The 18,010-nt window shown below is 48.0% G+C and overlaps 1 protein-coding gene across 1 annotated transcript; it reads left to right on the plus strand.

Moving 5' to 3' along the window:
* The first annotated feature begins 80 nt into the window (after nucleotides 1-80).
* On the plus strand, nucleotides 81-17,376 carry GMCL1 (germ cell-less 1, spermatogenesis associated). Its single transcript, XM_082298374.1, has 14 exons — nucleotides 81-340; nucleotides 806-929; nucleotides 3,628-3,724; nucleotides 4,060-4,157; nucleotides 4,631-4,743; nucleotides 5,768-5,833; nucleotides 5,996-6,080; nucleotides 6,256-6,346; nucleotides 6,531-6,671; nucleotides 10,688-10,757; nucleotides 13,946-14,021; nucleotides 14,585-14,730; nucleotides 14,905-14,992; nucleotides 16,072-17,376. The coding sequence occupies exons 1-14, from the start codon at nucleotides 174-176 to the stop codon at nucleotides 16,198-16,200; spliced, it is 1,491 nt and encodes a 496-aa protein (XP_082154500.1). The 5' UTR covers nucleotides 81-173; the 3' UTR covers nucleotides 16,201-17,376.
* Nucleotides 17,377-18,010: the final 634 nt, after the last annotated feature.

Below are 18,010 nucleotides of genomic sequence, written 5' to 3' on the forward strand. Positions count from 1 at the left end.
TCAGGAGATTCTCTGGCGCCCGGAGCGCAGGAGCGCCCGGGGCCCGCCCGCGCAGGCGCAGAGCCGCGGGGCCGCGGCCGCCGCCGGCCGGGGCTGAGGTTCCGCCGGGGCTCCGGCCCCGCTCCCGCTGCGGCCCCGCTCCCGCCGCGGCCCCATGAGGCGGCCGAGCGGCCATGGGCTCGCTGGGCAGCCGCGTGCTGCGGCGGAAGGCAGGGCTCCCGCGGGGCGAGGCGGCGGCCGCGGGCAAGAGGAAGCGCAGCGGGGCCGAGGGACCGGGGGACAGCGACAGCGACGGCGAGGCCGAGCGGGAGGAGCGGCTCCTCCACCTCCGGGGCCGCAGGTCTGGGGGCCGGCTGAGGGACGGGCGCCGGCGCCGCCGGCTCTGAGGGGGCCGGGGGTGCTGGGGAGGCTGCAGGGCTGGGCAGAGGGGCTGGGGGGATGCAGGGCCGGGCTGGGGGAGCGGCTCTGAGGGGACACTGGAGGGCCCGGCCCGGCCTCCCGTCGGAGCCCGTCGTGCAGGAAGGAGCGGGGCCTGGAGGGGAGAGATGCCGGGGTCAGGTCTCTCAGGGGGCCCCCCGGGTCAGGGGGTGGCTCTGGGGCGCTCGGGAAAGGCCCCGGCGGCAGCGGCGGGCACGGGGAAGGGATGCTGGCAGGGGGGAGACGGCAGTCGGGCTGGGCTGGGCCGGGCCGGGCCGGGCCGGACGAACCCCCCGAGGGTTTGAGACCGACTCTTGCCGCTGTAACGGGAGAATTTGAAGGAGTGTGTCTCACTGTTTGTGGTTTGTTGTTTTTTTTCTTTTACTAGGAAAAAATTGAAAAGCACATCGAAATATATTTATCAGACGCTGTTTTTGAATGGGGAGAACAGTGACATCAAAATCTGTGCTCTGGGAGAGGAGTGGAACTTGCACAAGATTTATTTGTGTCAGGTAAGTGGCTCCTTTCTAACTCCCAGTAGGAACTGTGTTCTTAATAAAAGAATGTCTGGGAACTGTGAAGTATGACTGAATATCTTTCCTTTTTTCCCCCCTTTATGTATAGGACTTTCACCCTTTTTGTAGATGCAGACAGTTAACCAACTCCTGTTAGCAATGTTGGGAAGCAGAGCTGTAGCTTCGTGTTAGAGCAATTTCTTTGCTTCTCTCTCTTACTGTTTAATTTTTTAATTTTGTTTCATTTATTTTATTCTTAATATTGGTGCATCCTCTGTGAAAACAGTCCTGACAGTTGTCTTTGATGTCCTGAGAACATGTTCTTGTTTGCTGAACAAGTGGCTGAGATGCGCCTGTGATGTGAATATTCTTGCAGAGCAAAGGAGGCGCTTCCAGAAGGGATTTGTAAAGCCTGTGGTGTCCCTGCTCAGTTTTACTGTCTACTGGACTGGTGTGCAGGGCCCTGCAGGGAGTTGCTGGTGCTGGGTCTCTGTTGCTGTTACATGATTGTTATGAGCCTTCACAAAAGGATTCCTTGCAGCTTCCCTGCTGCTGCAGGAGGAATGTTTGCTCAGGAACTCTAAAAAGGAATAAATCTTAGTGCATACGTCCAAAAAAGATGCTGTTTCCACAGACCTTTTCTGTTGGGCATGTGTTCAGGTGGAGTCCTTTGTGTCTGTGTTTTGGGAACACAGAGGTGCTGTTGGCTTCACTGTCTGTTCTCTGTGTCACTCCTGCTGTGGCAGAAGTGGGGAGGAGCCATGACTGTGCCATGAAACACCGAATTCAGTTGTGCCCATGGGCTTGCCAGGGGTTGATGTGAAGCTGCCAGGTGCTGTACCTGGACAGGAGGGCACTTGCGTGTCAGCTGCAGTGGGAGCCAGAGCAGGAGTGTGACACGGTGGCACCGGGAGGTGCTCTGCACGTGGCTGAAGTTTCTCTGGTGCAACAAGTGACAGGAAGAGTGAATTCTGGATTTTTTGTGGCTGTTGCTGTGTCAGTGCCAGAATTCCAGGGCAGCTTCAGCAATTACTTGCATGGCTCCAGTGAGGGAAGTGTTTCATTGCTTTCTTGTAGGAAACAGCCTTTTCTTTTTGGAGTGTGAGAACCTTTAGCAAGCATAAACTGAAAGCAGGAGAGTCCTTTGTGTGAGGCAGATCTGGAGCAGTGGCACTGGCGGGGCCGTGGGGCATGTGGCAGGAGCAGAGCTGGCAGGCACAGGGAGGGGGGACAGTCAGGGCTGGGTTGTGCAGGGTGGGCACAGTGCTGGTGTGGCCTCAGGCTGCTGGTGTTTCCTGTCACTGTGGCTCTGTGGTTGCTGCATGTCAAGTTCGTGAAGCTGCTCCTGAAGCCTTAGCGCGGGTTGGTGACTGAAAGTGGGTGTGAAATCCCGTCTGTGGATGCAGCTGTTTAATGGGGTTTGAAAATTGTGAGGCTGTCTGTAGAGGCCTTGTTGTAGGAGCGGTGTTCTGGGGAGATGAGCTTTGGGGGGAGTTCACCATTCTGCTCAGGCAGGTTCTGTTTCAGGGCACGCTCCTGCATTGGGATTATGATACTGTAGGTAAAGCAGTGTTGGAGGTTAGAAATAACTCCATGTAAATGACTCTTAATGCCATTGTGACTCCTCCTCTGTGCCCCTGATCAGACTCAGCCTGGCTGTTTCTGCTCCCCTGCTCTCTCCAGGCACTGCCTTGCATTCCATGAAGGACAGTCAGGTGCTGCTCTGCCTGCTCACCACAGCTCTGAGAAATGGGGGGTTTCTTTTTCCCGATGCTGTTACAAAAATGATAAATCCTTATGAAACTGAGGAGTTGGTCTCTATGGCAAAGCTGAGACAGCCTTGTGAGGAAGACAAAGATGAGTGAGGTCCTGGGTTTGATCGGAGCATGTTGTGTGTTGTCAGAGTTAGGAATATGCCAAGGGTACAGAAATACTGACCTGATCAAATGAAATCAAAGCTGTGTTATTTGCTGAGCTGAAATGCTGAGGGACGAGGTCAGGGAATGTGGTGCTGTACAAATAGACTTTATTTTTTTGATCTCTCAGGTAAACTTCATTGATAGCATCTCATAATGGGCACATCTGCTGCTGGGAAGGAAAATCAGGAACCCCAGTAGAGCATTATCTTTCCCTTCATTTGGATGGAAACCTCAAATTCTAGTTTTATGTGCTTTTCACTTAATAATAAAAGGTATATTGCCGTAAATGGTGTGTGTGTCTGTGTCCTTGGTATGAGACTACAGCCTTGTACAGTAATTTGTATGTCTTGCATGCCTTTTTTTCTTTTTTTTTTCCACCCCCAGTCCCCAAACTGGCGTTCCCTAATGCCTGCAGGATTTGTTGTTTGCCAGTAACCTTAAGGACTTAGTTCTTGGACTAATTCTGTCCCCACTGGTGATGTGGTTTGTGGGAAAAGAGCTTGTGTGGTTTTTCTGGCCTTTTCAAACTCTTTCCTTACTCTGGTTACACACACGTAGCCCAAATTTTCCTGTAGGCATTTTGAGTGTCAGAAACAGCAACTACAATCGGCCCCTCGAGTCTGTCAGAATGCTTTAGCTTGTGAAAGTTCCCTTAATATATTTTGTTCTGCATAAAGGTAAATATTAACCATGTTTGGTTCCATGTGCTGCTTTTGGCAGTTTTAATTGGGATGAAATCTCTTAGCTGAGTTCTTTTTCTCTCTTCCCTCATACAGTCAGGCTACTTTTCCAGTATGTTCAGTGGCTCTTGGAAAGAATCCAGCATGAATGTCATAGAGTTGGAGATTCCTGATCAAAATATTGATGTAGAAGGTAAGTGGGAGCCTTTTATTTTGACAAAACCCTGAAGGGAGAGGTTAAGTTAAACATCATGATGCTTAGAAAAGGCTCATGAGGTTCAACTTCTTTTTGTGCAGTTTTACAGCTCTCAGGGGGTGCTGAAGAGTTTGTTTAACTCGTGGAAGCTCAGTAATGGATTGGTTACTGCCCCATGTTGTGTTCTCTGTCTGGTCAGTTGCTCTAGATAAAGAGCCAGTGCTGAGACCATAGAGAAGGTGTGCAGTGAAGGGGTTTGGTTGTGTTTAAGGACTCTTTCAATGCCCCATGCTCAGTGTTGTGTCTCTGTTGGACTCCTGTTCCCTTTGCAGCTCTGCAGGTGGCATTTGGCTCGCTCTACAGGGACGATGTGCTGATAAACCCCAGCCGCGTGGTCGCCCTGCTGGCAGCAGCCTGCATGCTGCAGCTCGTAAGTCAGAAATGCCAATATTTTTGTCTTTACCTGGAAAGAAGGAGTTCAGAATATCCTCAGCCATGTGGCCTTTTTCACCCAGAGGAGTGAATCAGCTTTTCAGGCTAAGTGGGGAAAATCCCAAACAATGCAGTGGGTTTATTGAAAAATGCTGTGACTAAGATTGAGGTGTGAGATTAAGGGCTTTGAGAGTGATATCTAAAAGTAGATTAAATAGGTTTTGGAGCTCACTTGCTCTACCCCGAGGGTATTCAGTATGCTTTTCTTTCATGGGAAATATTCTTAAGGAACATCTGTGTTTCTGAGGAATGGTGGTTTAAATGTTTTGAACAGTGTAGCACTGGTCACTGCAGCCTGTGGGACTTTGGGGATGGCTCAGGCATGAAAATCTGTATGAACAGCACAGTGTCTGACATTTCATGTTGGGAAATGAACACTCAGAACGTTTGTGTGTTTTTTCCTCCCTGCAGGATGGCTTAATCCAGCAATGTGGTGAAACAATGAAGGAAACCATCACTGCCCAAACCGTGTGTGGTTATTACAATTCTGCAGGGACATATGGGCTGGACTCCGTGAAGAAAAAGTAAGAATTACTGTCCCCAAGCTGCTTTGAACACTGCCAATTAACAGTGAATTTACACACAGTACCATAATGACCAGGTTAATTGTCTTAGTATTTTTTTAGAATAGAATCATCAAGGTTGGAAAAGACCTGTAAGATCATCCAGTGCAACCATCCACCCAACACTACCTCTGAAACCACTAAACCACATCACCCAGAGCCAGATCCAGACACCTCCAGGGGTGGTGATTCCACTGCCTTCCTGGGCAATCTATTCCAATGCCTGACCACTCAAACAGGAAAAAAAAATTTAAATACCTAACCTGAATGTCCCATGTTTCAGCTTAAGGCCATTTCCTGATGTCTTCTCACTGCAGGCATGGCAGAAGAGAGCAGCCCCAGCTCACTACAACCTTTCAGGGAGTTGTAGAGAGTGATGAGGTCCCCCTGAGCCTCCTCCAGACTAAACAAACCCGGCTTCCTCAGCTGTTCCTTATAAAACATGTTTTCTAGACCCTTCATGAGCCTTGTTGCCTTTCTCTGGACATGCTCCAGCCTCTCAATGTCCTTTGTTAAGTGAGGGGCCCAGAACTGACACAGCACTTGAGGTGCAGCCTTACCAGTGCCAAGTACAGGGGAATGGTCACTTCCTTAGTCCTGCTGGCCACACTATTCTTGGTACAGGCCAAGATGCCGTAGGCCTTCCTGGCCACCTGGGCACAGTGTTGGCTCATGCTGAGCCAGCTGTGAGCTACCCCCAAGTCCCTTTCTGCCAAGCAACCCTTGAGCCACTCCTGGCCCAGCCTGGAGCTGCAGGGGCTTTCCGCAGTGACTCAGCACTTGGCCTTGTTGAACCTCGTGTTGTTGTCCTCAGCCCATTGATTGAGTCTGTCCAGATCCCTCTGCAGAGCCCTCCTGCCCTCCAGCAGATCCACAATCCCACCCAGCTCAGCATTGTCTGCAAATTTACTGAGGGAGCAGCTGTTGCAGGAATGCTGACATCGAGAAGAAACAGCAGAGGTCCTAATTCGTGCTTTCCACGCAGGTGCCTTGAGTGGCTCTTGAACAATCTGATGACTCACCAGAGTGTTGGACTCTTCAAGGAGCTCAGGTACTGGGGCTGCACTTCCTTGCAGGGATGAAGGACAGTCTCTGCCCAAGTCTGGAGCTCCCTGCAGATCACTTTCTGGGCTACTGCTGGTTGCCTGTTCCCTACCTCCCCTTCTTTTTCTTTCTTCTGTCTCACTGACCTGCTGCAATTTATTTTTTTCAGCATAAACCTCATGAAGCAGCTGATCAGCTCCTCCAACCTATTTGTGCTGCAGGTGGAAATGGATGTGTACACTGCTCTCAAAAAGGTACTTGCCTGGGGCTCGCTGCAGTGGAACTTTTGTGGGATGGACTGAAAGTTTTAATGGAGTAGCCGAACTTCTATAGAAATAATGCACTGTGGAAATGTGTCTTATTAACATGCAGATTACTTATCTGAAACCTTCTTCAACTGACTCACTAGAATTTATTTATTTTGCCCAGTGGATGTTCCTTCAGCTCGTGCCTTCTTGGAATGGGTCTTTCAAGCAGGTGTTAACTGAAGCTGACGCCTGGTTTGCTGAGCGCAGGAGAGGTAGGAAGAGTTGGCCTGGCCTTGGTTTGGGATTTGAATGCGAGTAATTTCTTAATTTTAATGGCAAAAGGTGACTTGCCTGCCCATAATAACTTCTCTAATCAGTACGTAAAAACTCCAGCATAAATAGGGTCTGGAAAATCTTTAGGGCAGCAAACTGCCATGTGGGCACTGTGTGTTGCAGAGTTTGGGGGTGACGTTGCCTTCCTGGAGTCGGCGCAGGGGAACGCGTTCCTGCCCGTGTTCGCGCACCTGAGGCTGCAGTACATCATCAGTGACCTGGCCTCAGCCAGAATCGTGGAGAGAGATGCCCTGCTGCCCTCAGGTGAGTGAGTGCTGGCCACAGGTGAGGCCTCACCTCAATTCCTGGCTTCAGTTTTGGGCCTCTCACCCCAAGAGAGACAGGGAGGTGCTGGTGCATGTCCCAAGAGAGACAGAGCTGGGGAAGGGTCTGGAGCACGAGTCTGATGAGGAGCAGCTGAGGGAGCTGGAGAAGAGGAGGCTCAGGGGGAACCTTCTCACTCTCCACACCTCCTGACAGGAGGGGGCAGCCGGGGTGGGGGGGGTCAGGCTCTGCTCCCAGGGAACAGGGGCAGGACAAGAAGAAACAGTCTCAGGGGAGGTTCAGGCTGGATATTGGGAAAATTCGTTCTGTCATGGAAAGGGCTGTCCAGCTGTGGCACAGCTGCCCAGGGCGGTGCTGGAGTCCCCATCCCTGGGGGGTTTAGCAGCCGTGTGGATGTGGCACTTGGGGACATGGGTTAGTGGTGGCCTTGGCCGTGCTGGGGGAGCAGTTGGATTCATGGACCTTAGAGGACTTTCCCAGCCCAAATCATTCCATGATTCTTCTCGACTGATCGTGTTCTGTGTGCGTTCCCCAGCCTGTCCTGCCCTAGAGTAATTGGAAGATCTCAGGGTGTTTACTTGTCTTACTGCTCACATGTTTATCTCCAGCATCTGGTTTGTGGTTGAAGATTCAGCAGAAGCTGAGTATGAAAATTATAGGCATGAAAGTCTGCAGAGGCACCCATGTAGGTGTCATCACCACGTGATGAGCATTCTGCTCATCAGTCAGTTTGTCAAAATGCTCTACAATCAATACATAGTACTTTATCAATGTTTAAATGGTCCCAGGGGCCCAGATCAGCAAAAAATCATCTTACTTTTGGGAGAGTAACACTTGCTGAGACTCAGCTGTTTTCTAGCCATTGTTTTTTAAAAAGAGCTGGACAGGTTTTTATAGGATTTGGAATAAAACCTGAAAATCAAAATAAGAAGCACAAGATGCTGTGAACTCTTCTTCCCTCTTCTAAAACAAATGTTATTTACTAATAGAGATTTAGGATGATTTGGAGCAGAGAGGATATTCAAGTATTCCACTCTTGTTCATTTCTCTGCATTTTGACTTGTATAAAATACATCCTCCTCTTAGGGTCTGGTGCTTTTTGAAGCCCAGAGAGTGAAATGCCATTTCACGTTTGTCCTGGGGTGATGTTGTGAAGCTGCTTTATTCCTTAACCATCCTCTCAATGCCCAGGGCCGGTGTCTGTGCCTTTACAATGGACCCGGGGCCACGGGCCGAGTGCGGGGCAGTGTAACGGGGGCCCAGCGCCTCGGGAGGGGGTGTGCTGGGAGCACTGGGCTGCTTTCCTGGGTTTCCTTTGTGTTCCAGCTAGCTGGGAAAACGTTCTGTGGGGTTTTTCTCTTGTTCTTTTTTCCCTTTCCTTCCTCTTGCCTCACTGCCTCCCTTCCCTCCTCGCCAGTCCAGGCAGCCTGCAGGGGCAGCCCTGGCTGGTCCGAGCCCGCGTGTCTGTTCCCTCTCCAGGAATTTGTTGTATTTTGAGGGTTTTTTTACCCTGTTCTACCCTGTTTTGTTTGTGTGTTAATAAACAGTTTAGTTTGTTTTTTCCACTTTTCACTTGCTGTGACCCACTTGTCTTACTGGTGGAGGAAAAGGGGAGGCCCTTTTCCCTTCGGAGGAGACACCCATTCTGGAGTGTTTCCTCCTGAAGATTTGTCTCCAAAACCGAGACAAGGTTATTAGAGATTACTGATATTGACATCTCAGTATCACTGGAAAATGAAAAGCCCCTTCTCATCCTGCTGGTGATGTCTGATAACATTTTGTTACGCATAAAAACCCCAAAAGAACAAGTCTCAGCTCTGTTACATGATATTTTACATGCTTAAGTGATGTATAAAGTATAATCCATCATACTTCAGAGTGATATTGGTACCAGTTATAGGCAAAGTGCAAAGGTTATTATAAAAAATAACTTTGGGTGAATGACTCTTTAGATCCTTAATGGTGACACAGGAGAGCAGTGGATTTGTATCCTTGTGAAGTGGCTTTGTCAGCATGTCAGTAAAGTGTTGCAAACCAGAAAATTTCTGGAGCTACACTTGACTTCCTCCTCCTGATGTCTGCTGTTACCCCTTACAGTGTGATGGGCAGCCTTTCATAGTGCTCTTCAGTGATAAATATTGTGTCTGTTCTCAAACCCAGAAGCCTTTACCTGTGTCTGTCAGAGGAAGAATTGTTCTGAGATTAGTCGCATCTTTGAGGCTGATTTCCTTGTGCCTATTGAAAAAGGAGGTGGAATTGGTGTGCAGCTCACGAGGGGCCAGAGAGCCGAGTGCTCGCTGTGCAGGAAGCAGTCCGGGCTGCGATGAGCGCAGCGCAGGCTGGGTGGCACTGTGGCACCGGGAAAGGGCCGCGAGCTCCGGGCAGGAGGAGGATCCGCGGGGAGGGAGGTGCTGCTAAGGGCTCGGTCCTTGCCTGCCCTTGTAATCTGTTCATACCAGGGTACAGCCACAAGCTACAGCCACAAGCTGTGTTAAGATCAGAACTTTTGCTCTTCATTTACAAGGAGGTTTAGATGAATCCTGGGCTGCACTTTGGAACAGGCTGTTGGCTGCCAGCATTTGGTGTTTGAGGGGATGCTTCGTACCTGAGGGTCTGCAGACGGGGCCATTGCTGGGTAGTTTGTGTTCTGGTGGAAGCCTTTTAGATTATTACAGATTAAAGTGTTCTCGAGGTAGAGAAGCACATCACTGAGAAGCTGAAAATAGTACTGTGATTATTTATTTATTTGTTTGTTTGTTTATTTATATACTCAGTGTGTGTAGTGCCTGCAGGGGAAAACTGAAATTCTGTGTTAGTTCACTGCAGTCTGATCTTTGTGCAGAAAAAGTGCAAGAGACAGGAATACATAATGTGTCTGTGTGAGCACAGTGTTTGTTGTTCTGTTTTACTTGGGGAGTTCTGAACATTTCCTAAGCTGTGCTTTCCCTCTTCATAAATCAGCAGATGAACTGCAGCCGAAATGTGAGGTAGGAAATAGATACATGCACATACACAGAGAGAAGGTGCTCTCCCTCCTGATATATTTTTCCTTCCCTTCTAGCACATCCATTCTCTATTCCTTACCTGTGTAGGTTTCCTTAATTCATTTTTTATTTTCTGTTGTACTTTGGTTAATTCCCAGTTTGCTCCTATCACAGTCTGCACTTTCACTCTGGAGTCAGTGGAACAAAGGCTGGTTTTAAGTTTTCTATCCGTGATCTTGCCCCTCCTCCCTCATGTCATGTTCATCAGCTTCCTGGTTGGTTTTTGGCCACAGTGGCTCTCCCTGTTCCTCTCACCCAGCCCATTTCCCAGAGCTGGTTCTCGTACATGACCTTGGCCCCTTGCCCCATTTGTTATCTTGGCTAAGAACTTCTTAACACCCCATGCTTTGTTTTGTGTAACTGCCTGACAAACTGTTGAGTTTTGTTCTATCTCTCCGTTGCAACATTAAATTAACACAGCCAGTAAAATCTTTATGTGTTCTCCAAGGAAGACATGATCTATGTTTATTCCTAGCAGGGGACACTTTCTGTTTGTTTTGCCATATTTGTGTTAAGTCACTGTTTTCTTTTATCCCTTGATTGTGTTTTCTTCTTCTTTAACTTACATAGAACTCCATTGGGGATTCAGAAAACAGCACCTTCTCCCAAGAGCTTGTTAACCAGCTCCTTGGCTGAACAGAGCTTTGTGTGCTGAGAAAATGTGTGGAGTTGCATCACTTGTGGCAGCAGTGGATGTTTGAGGAGATGACCAGTCTGGAGTGACTGCCTGTTAGTTGTGGATGTTTATCCCTTCCCCTGCGGTTGAGGCTGGGAGCTGGAGAACACAGGGAGTTACCAGGGTGTGGGTTGCACAGACTGTCCAGTTCATAAGTGTAACTTTATTATTTCAATGTAATTTTATTTCTCTATTTCAAATGTATATGACCATCCCCATTCCCAGCTCCAAAGACAACACCAAGCTTATTATTTTATTTTTTTTTTTAATTTTAGAATGGCTGTCCTCTGTTTACAAACAGCAGTGGTTTGCCATGCTCAGAGCAGAACAAGACAATGATATTGGGTAGGTATATTACAGGCTTTCCTTTCTTTCTTTCTTAGATTAGAAACCTTCCTCTCATATAAATTCTGACATGAATTACTTTGGAGTTTACATTAAAAGGAGGGGGGAAGCATACTTCAGTGTTTTTAAATTGTTGATCTCTGTGGAGCTCTCTGTTCCCTTGGGCTGGCTGGTCTCCCATCCTTCAACCAGTAGAACTCTGGAAAACTGGTATAATGGGCCCAGAGGGAAATGCTGGGTGGGGGACATGTTCTGTGTTTTCATGTATGTTGGTTAATGCTTCTCACTAGTACTTCACCTGAAAGTGTGTGTTGAGGCTGTGAAAGGGTAATTTCTGAGCCTTCCATTTTAAGGATACTTTGGCCATCGAACTTCCCTTCCTTCTGCTGGCTTTTGGCCATGCTGCAGTGAGCCAGGTCCCTGATTTAACACCAAAGCTACAGCAAAATGTAGCTGGGGGAGTTGATCCTGCCTTTGTCTTCTCTCCTGGTTCCTAGAGAGCTTTGTGGAGAAAAAATGCCAAGTCAGGCAGCTGCAGAATGCCTGTTACCTCCCAAACCCCAAGAGACTGGCTTGTTCCTTTCTTCCATAGTCATGTCACCCCGTGAGTGCTGTTGTGGACAGGGATGTGTTGGGTTGTAACAGGAACTTCAGAAAAACTTTGGTCTGAAGAATAGCCAGGATCTTTAAAAAGTTGTTCTCTTCAGCAGCAGTCCTTTAAGAAATGGTGGAGGTAAAGTACAGAATTGTGACTGTCTTATTCAACTCCTGAAGATGAACTTTGGGTGGCCCTGGCTTGTTTCTGATGCTGCTCTCTTGGGAAGGCTTTTGCAATGCTGCCGTGGCTGTATCTGAGAGCAGATAAATGTCACCCCCTGGCTTACGGGGAACCAGGGTTCAGAGGGAAGTGCATCACAAGAATTCTGATACAAGATAAGACCCTGTATTTGCTAATTTTGATGTGTTTTGGTAGTTTAGTGCAGTGGGAGCATTTGAACTGTCAGCCACTGGACATGCTTCTGGAAAAGTGAGTTCCCACAGAGCTGCAGTGAGGATGATGGGGGTCATCCAGCTTGGAAAAGAGCAACTTTCATATTCAGCTACAGCTGAGGATTTCAATGGCTCTTGGAATGGGCAGAGTATTTTTCCACATTTTTCTTGCTTGTCTAGTTTTCTCTTTTGCAGTATGGGTTTATTATTTCATTTAAGACAGAAAAAAAACCAAAAGTCTCAGCCTTAGAAGGGCACAGATGCAGCTGTTCCTTTGTGTGAGTGCAAATATTTTGGCCATTTGACCAACCTGTAGCTGCAGGAAAAGAATTCAGGTTTTATAAGCCCATCGTTTATCCAGCTCTGCTGCTCTTCCTCTCTCACCTACTGCCCATATCAGTATCAAACACATGTTTTCCCTCAGGGGTAAGGAAGCAGGCTTAGGAATCAGAGCAAGACGTGAACCTGGCTCCTGTGAGCTGAAGTAAGGTGCTATTTCCATGTCCCACCTGGTGCAGGGCATAATTGCACCTGCTTATTCTAACACTGCCAACATGGAAATGGCGCTGCTTGGAAACGTGTGATGTGGTTTGTCTTGGTAACTTTATAGAGAGGAGGGGAAGAAAGTGTTTCCCTTCTACTTTTGAGTTTGCATTTAAAAGGATTAAACATCTTACTCGCTCTTCAGAACTTGAGAATTTTTTAGTGTTAGCAGTGGGTTTGTGGCTTTGAACTGTAGCTGTTCAAGGCTTACTTGTTGTGTTAAAGTGGATCACTTTTTTTTTAATTAAACATGTGTTTTGTGGCAGAAGCCAGACAGATCTTTCAAGTCTGGGACTGGATTCACTTCTGCTCTTAGCAGTCTCTTTGGCAGTGTGTAAGAAGGAAGCAGAATAACTCCACTGTTCACTGTGTGGCAGCTGGTGGAAGTGGTTGAAACTGAAGTTCTGCATCATCTGAGGCTGCTCGAGGGATGGAGGGGGGATGTTAATGTCAGTTTGAGCATTATGGACTAATGTTTGTGAAATTTGTCACTAATTAAACAGAAATAAATCCTTTAACACCATTACTGCATTTAGGTCAGCCACGGAACCAGTTCAGCTGGAAGATGTGGAAAAGCACACGGGAGGTTCCTGGTGCATTTGTTCAAGTGTGATGAGCTTGTATGCGTAACCTGTTCATTGAACGCTTCACCTCCCAGGATTGGTTTTTACAGAAATGGGAGAAAAGACCCAAGTGTGTGGCTGAGTTTACAAAAGCTTTAGCTGCAAGTTGCTGTGGTGTGTAAGCAGTAGGAGGAGAACAGATGCTGCATCTCCTGGCTTGGAGGGCATTGTTGGGTCTTGTGGGTTTGTAGTTTAACCTGCAGGGGTTGATGTCACTGGGATTAATAAAGTTCACTGCCAGCCCTTGGCCTGGTGTAACTCTTAACACTTTCTGGCAGTGGGTGCTGGGTTAATGATGTCATGGTGTGTGAAGCAAAGTGAACAACACACTTCTGGAAAATCAAGACTGATGTCACTCGTGCTGGCTCTGCAAGACTGTTCTACGTGTTGGATGCAGGGAGAGCTGTTGGGTGAAAGGAGCTGATGGTGTGAGATGATACAAGCAAGGGCTCTGGCACCTCGGGAGCTCTGAGAGGCTCTGGCACTTCATGAGCACTGAGGGGAAGTGGTTTTTTTAACCAGGTTGTGTAACCAGCCCCTTGAGAAACCTCTCTCAGTGTCTCGTGGCTGCTGCTTCATAGCACTGCTGTTGTGCAGAGCCCTGCAGCTGTGCCTCAGCACTTGTCTCTGGTTGTGCCTAAGAAATCATTGCCTGCTGTGTTTGAAAAACACTTGTGTTTTCAAGTGGGCTGGGAGAATGTATTTCATTGCAACAGCTATTATTGTGTTATCTGGAAACATTCTTTTGTAAAAGAAGTCCTGCCTAACTGAGGTGTCACAACCTGGTTTGTATTGCAGTTTTGTAGTGTAGGTGGATGTTCATGGGACAGTTTGGGATGGAAGAGACTCTGGGAGCTCATCTAGTCACACCGCTGCTCAAAGAAGGGTCGGTTGTGGGTCCCTTTCAACTCAGGGTATTCCATGATTGTGTGGTCAGACAAGTTTACTCCAGTCTGTTCATCTTTCCCACATTAAGGTATCGTACAAAGTGTTGAAGTGTCCTTAAAGATGCTGGTTTGGGTTTTTTTTCAGGCCTCAAGAAATCAATAAAGAGGAACTGGAAGGAAACAGCATGAGGTGTGGTCGCAAACTGGCAAAGGATGGTGATGTAAGTGTGGCACGTGGCTAACTGCAGAGCTGGCACGGCTGAGACAAGTCAGGCATTTCCAAATCACGTAGGTCCTCATTGTCAAACTGCATCCAAAAGATCCAGAAGGATGGAAGCAATTATCTCTGAAAGGCGTAAGGAACTGGTGTTTCACTGTGCTCTTGTGCTGCGAGACAGGGAAAACTTAGAAACATGAATTTTTCCAACTGAAGTCACATAACCTAAGGCAGTTGACCCCAAGGAGTGCTTTGGGACATGACTGGGGCTCACAGATCAGCCCCGTTACCCAGTGCTGAGTATTTGACACCCACTGGTGTGACACGTGTTCCTGTCTGTCTGGGAGGCAGCTGACACTCAGCTGCTCTCACGGAGTCACCTGGTGAGGGTTGTTCCCACTGAGTTCTCTGTTTCAGACAGGTGCTGGCAGGGATCCCTGAACCCCACTCTCTGTAGCCCAGCACCCCATTCCCAGGACTGACCCATCGGAGCTGGTGTGGCACTCCCGGTCCGTGTTGCAGCCCATCCTCAGGCTGGTTTCTCTGTGTCCCCTCTCTGTCCTGCAGTACTGCTGGCGCTGGACTGGCTTCAACTTCGGCCTGGACCTGCTGGTGACCTACACCAACCGCTACATCATCTTCAAGCGCAACACTCTGAACCAGCCGTGCAGCGGCTCCGTGAGCCTGCAGCCGCGCCGCAGCATCGCCTTCAGGTGCCAGCCAGCGGGGCTCGGGGGGCTCCCTCAGCGCTGCCAGCCCTGCTTGCCTTAGATTGTGTTGCCACCGAGTCAGTTATATTAAAAAAATGTTACCCAGACTCCTTGGGAGAAACTCCTTGTGCTGAAAAAATAGGGCAGGCTGAAGTGATTTCCCTGTTCTGCCCCCAGGTTGCGCCTGGCCTCGTTCAATAGCAGCGGGAAGATGATCTGCAGCAGGACAACGGGCTATCAGATCCTGACCCTGGAGAAGGATCAGGTATGGCCGTGGGTTCTTGAGCTGTTGAACTTGAATGGTGGAGTTCAAGGCATGAAAAAAATGCTGAGAAGTCACCAGGGTTTGTGAAGAGGAGTTGCTGTTCTTGTTGTCATTGCTCATGTGGAATCTCAGGCATTCCTGTTAGAAGTAGTGGGTAATTAAGCTAATTTGTGAAGTGGATCTAGAGTAGGGTAGTGTGGGTTTCATTAGTGTTGATAACATGAAATTAGTTCCCATATTAGTGAAATTGGTGCCTGTGGTGCTGCTGTCTGCTGCCAGTGTCGTGTTCTGCTGCTCTCCCAGCCTTCCAGCACTGCATAATCTGTCCATCAGACTCCTTATTTAGAGGCAAATTTGGGATTTGAAGACTCTTATAAGATGAGGAGTTAAAAGAATGTCTACATGTTGTTTAAGGGTTGGATTTATTACTCAAATAAATTGATAAAAGCCCCAGAGAAGAGGGGAGTTTTCTTAGAGCATGTGCCCTTTCCCACCCATTGATGACGGCAGGATTTAGTGAGGCATGTGTGGGACTTGCTAATCAAGTTTCTCAAATGCCAGCCAGCAGTGAGACAAAGGTGGTGAGAACACAGAAAACCTTTCCTTGTCAGTGCCATCCTCACTGGGAGATGAGGTTTCAGTTTTGAAGTTTCGATTGCTTTGCATCCTCACTAGGGCGAAGTTTCAATTTTGCTACCCTAAAACCAGTTCCTAGAGTGGAACCAAAAAATTCCTACCTGCAAACTGAAATTTGCTTTCAAGTATAAACTGTTGGGGAATGCCTGGTTGGTGAAATCTCCTGAAACTGAAAACTCTCCATTTCTCCCCAGCATGTTGGAGGGGAATTTTACTCCAGCATTTCCTGGGGTTGTTCCCTGTGCTGCAGAGGGGTGGGAGCTGTGGGCAGGCTGAGAATGTGTCAGCGTTATAAACCTGAGGTGAAGGTGAATTGTCTTTGCTTTATTTTTTTATATTCTGATTTTAATCCATAGTCATTAAAATGGGCAGAATGATTGTTGTTATCAGCCTTGTGCTTTCTGGCCACCCTTCACCATGCAAATGTCCCATGTGTGCTCCAGGAGCAGATCGTGATGAATTTGGACAGCAGACTCCTGACGTTCCCCCTCTACATCTGCTGCAACTTCCTGTACACATCGCCAGAGAAGAGGGCAGACAGCGAGGCCCAGCTGGATAATTTGGAAGCCTGAGACCTCCCTGGGGTCTGTGGCAGCCCCTTTCCCACCCTGGATGCTGCTCCAAAGCTCAGACAAGCAGGCCTTACACTGTAGCAACAGCCCTGGCCTTAGTGCTCTCCTATGCAGCTCTGAAGAGATCACACATTAGGTAGGCCAAAACCAGTTACCCTTTTTATTTTTTATTTTATTTCTGTTCTGCATCGTCAGGCAGTAGCCATTCCGTGCTTGAGAAGTGTTACACTAGGGCTTTTCTGGGTGAAAACTGAGCCAAACTGGAAATAGGGAATTTGTGTGGATCACAACTTAGGAAATTATCTGTTGGACTCTGAGCACACATTGTAGGTTGTGTGGGTTTTGTTAGTGTGGGTTTTGGTTGTATTATATGTTGGGTTTTTTAATAACTGATCTGTAAATACCAGATGCATATTTTGCTTTTTTTCCTGGTCCTTTTCCATTAGGGCCAAATAATCTCTGTAAATGTGGCCTCTCAACTTTGGTTATTTAACTGCACAGCCTTTCCCACCTGCTGGGTTCGAGCTTTTTTTGCAGCTCACACACACAAGTTTCACTCTTGGTCTTGTTCTAACACTGCAGCCAGTAATTCTCTGTCTTTCAGCAGGTTAATTTACTAATAAGGATGTTCATAAGTGAATTATTTTTTCCATGTACAGCAAATATTCCAATGTCCTCACCATCACTGAGTCCTGTCAGCAGCAGCTCTCAGCTGGAGTCCTGCTGAGCGCTGCCTCTACTCACACAAACCAAATACCAGTTTTTAAACATTTTCTGTGGCTTGTTTTAGCTGTTACCTTGGGAATACATCCCGTGTTAGCTCAGGAACTCGTGACTTTTGAGTGCCTTTTGAGTTGTATGTGTAACACCAACTTCACATCAGTTCAGCAAGGTCACAGGATCCAAAGGCAGAGTTGGGAACAAGGGATTCCTCTCCAGTTGGTTTGATGGATGTGTCATGTCATGGTACACTCTGTTCAGTCTTCGTTGGGTTTTATGTTTGTCTCTTACAACTTTGAATTCTTACAGCAGGATTTTTTGATTCAAAGTGGGAATTTTTGCCTTGTTAGCCTATTTTTTTAATGTCAGAAAAATATAAAACCATTTGTACTTTATAACAAGGATGAAAATGTGTTGGGCAAGATAGAAAAACATGGCAACTTGTCAATAAATGATTTCAAGTGGAATATTCACCCATGTCTGTCCTTTCCTGCTGGGAATAGCTTCTTGTGTTGGAACCACCCTGTGGATTCAGCACCTCTGTGTGATCTTGTGTTGTGTCACAGCTTTGGCAGCAGAGAGCAGAAGCATTTTCAGGTGTTCAGCTGCTATGGCATAGAATTTATTTATTGAATTAATTGCATTTAGGTACTTAACTCTGGTTTTAATTAGAAGTACCAACTCCTTAAAGTTGATTCAGTGGAAAGCAACAGGGGCTGCTGGTTAATGGCAGAGGGAAAACAGGTACCCCAAATCCTTGAAGGCTGAGCTGGGGGTGGGTTGAGCTGTGCAGGGCTTTGCACCCCTGCCAGGGACCGATCCTGCTTTGCCCTCTGGATCCCAGGGTCCCCCTTCAGCTGGGACCCACCCAGTGTCACCAGGATGTGGGATGTGGAGCAGGAAACTCATACTGGTATTTTTTCCAGGCAGTAACCCCTTCCCTTGATCCCTGGCTGTCCTCTCCCCGTGCCCTCCCTCGCCCTCCTGGCTGTGGAGGCACTGTCAGTGCAAGGCAACAACCCCCTTCCCAGCTGGGTCCCTCTTTCCAGGGGCCAGGATCAGGGATTTGGGATGGGGTGGGCACAGGTGC

This window comes from Coloeus monedula (genome assembly GCF_965178545.1).
Source record: "Coloeus monedula genome assembly, chromosome: 28".
NCBI lineage: Eukaryota > Metazoa > Chordata > Aves > Passeriformes > Corvidae > Coloeus > Coloeus monedula.

Excerpts from the sequence above, each read along its gene's own strand:
- GMCL1 (XM_082298374.1), top strand. The coding sequence starts at position 174 with ATGGGCTCGCTGGGCAGCCGCGTGCTGCGGCGGAAGGCAGGGCTCCCG. Across the intron at positions 14,022-14,584 it reads AACTGGCAAAGGATGGTGAT|TACTGCTGGCGCTGGACTGG; the intron begins GTAAGTGTGGCA and ends TCTGTCCTGCAG. Across the intron at positions 14,731-14,904 it reads CGCCGCAGCATCGCCTTCAG|GTTGCGCCTGGCCTCGTTCA; the intron begins GTGCCAGCCAGC and ends TTCTGCCCCCAG.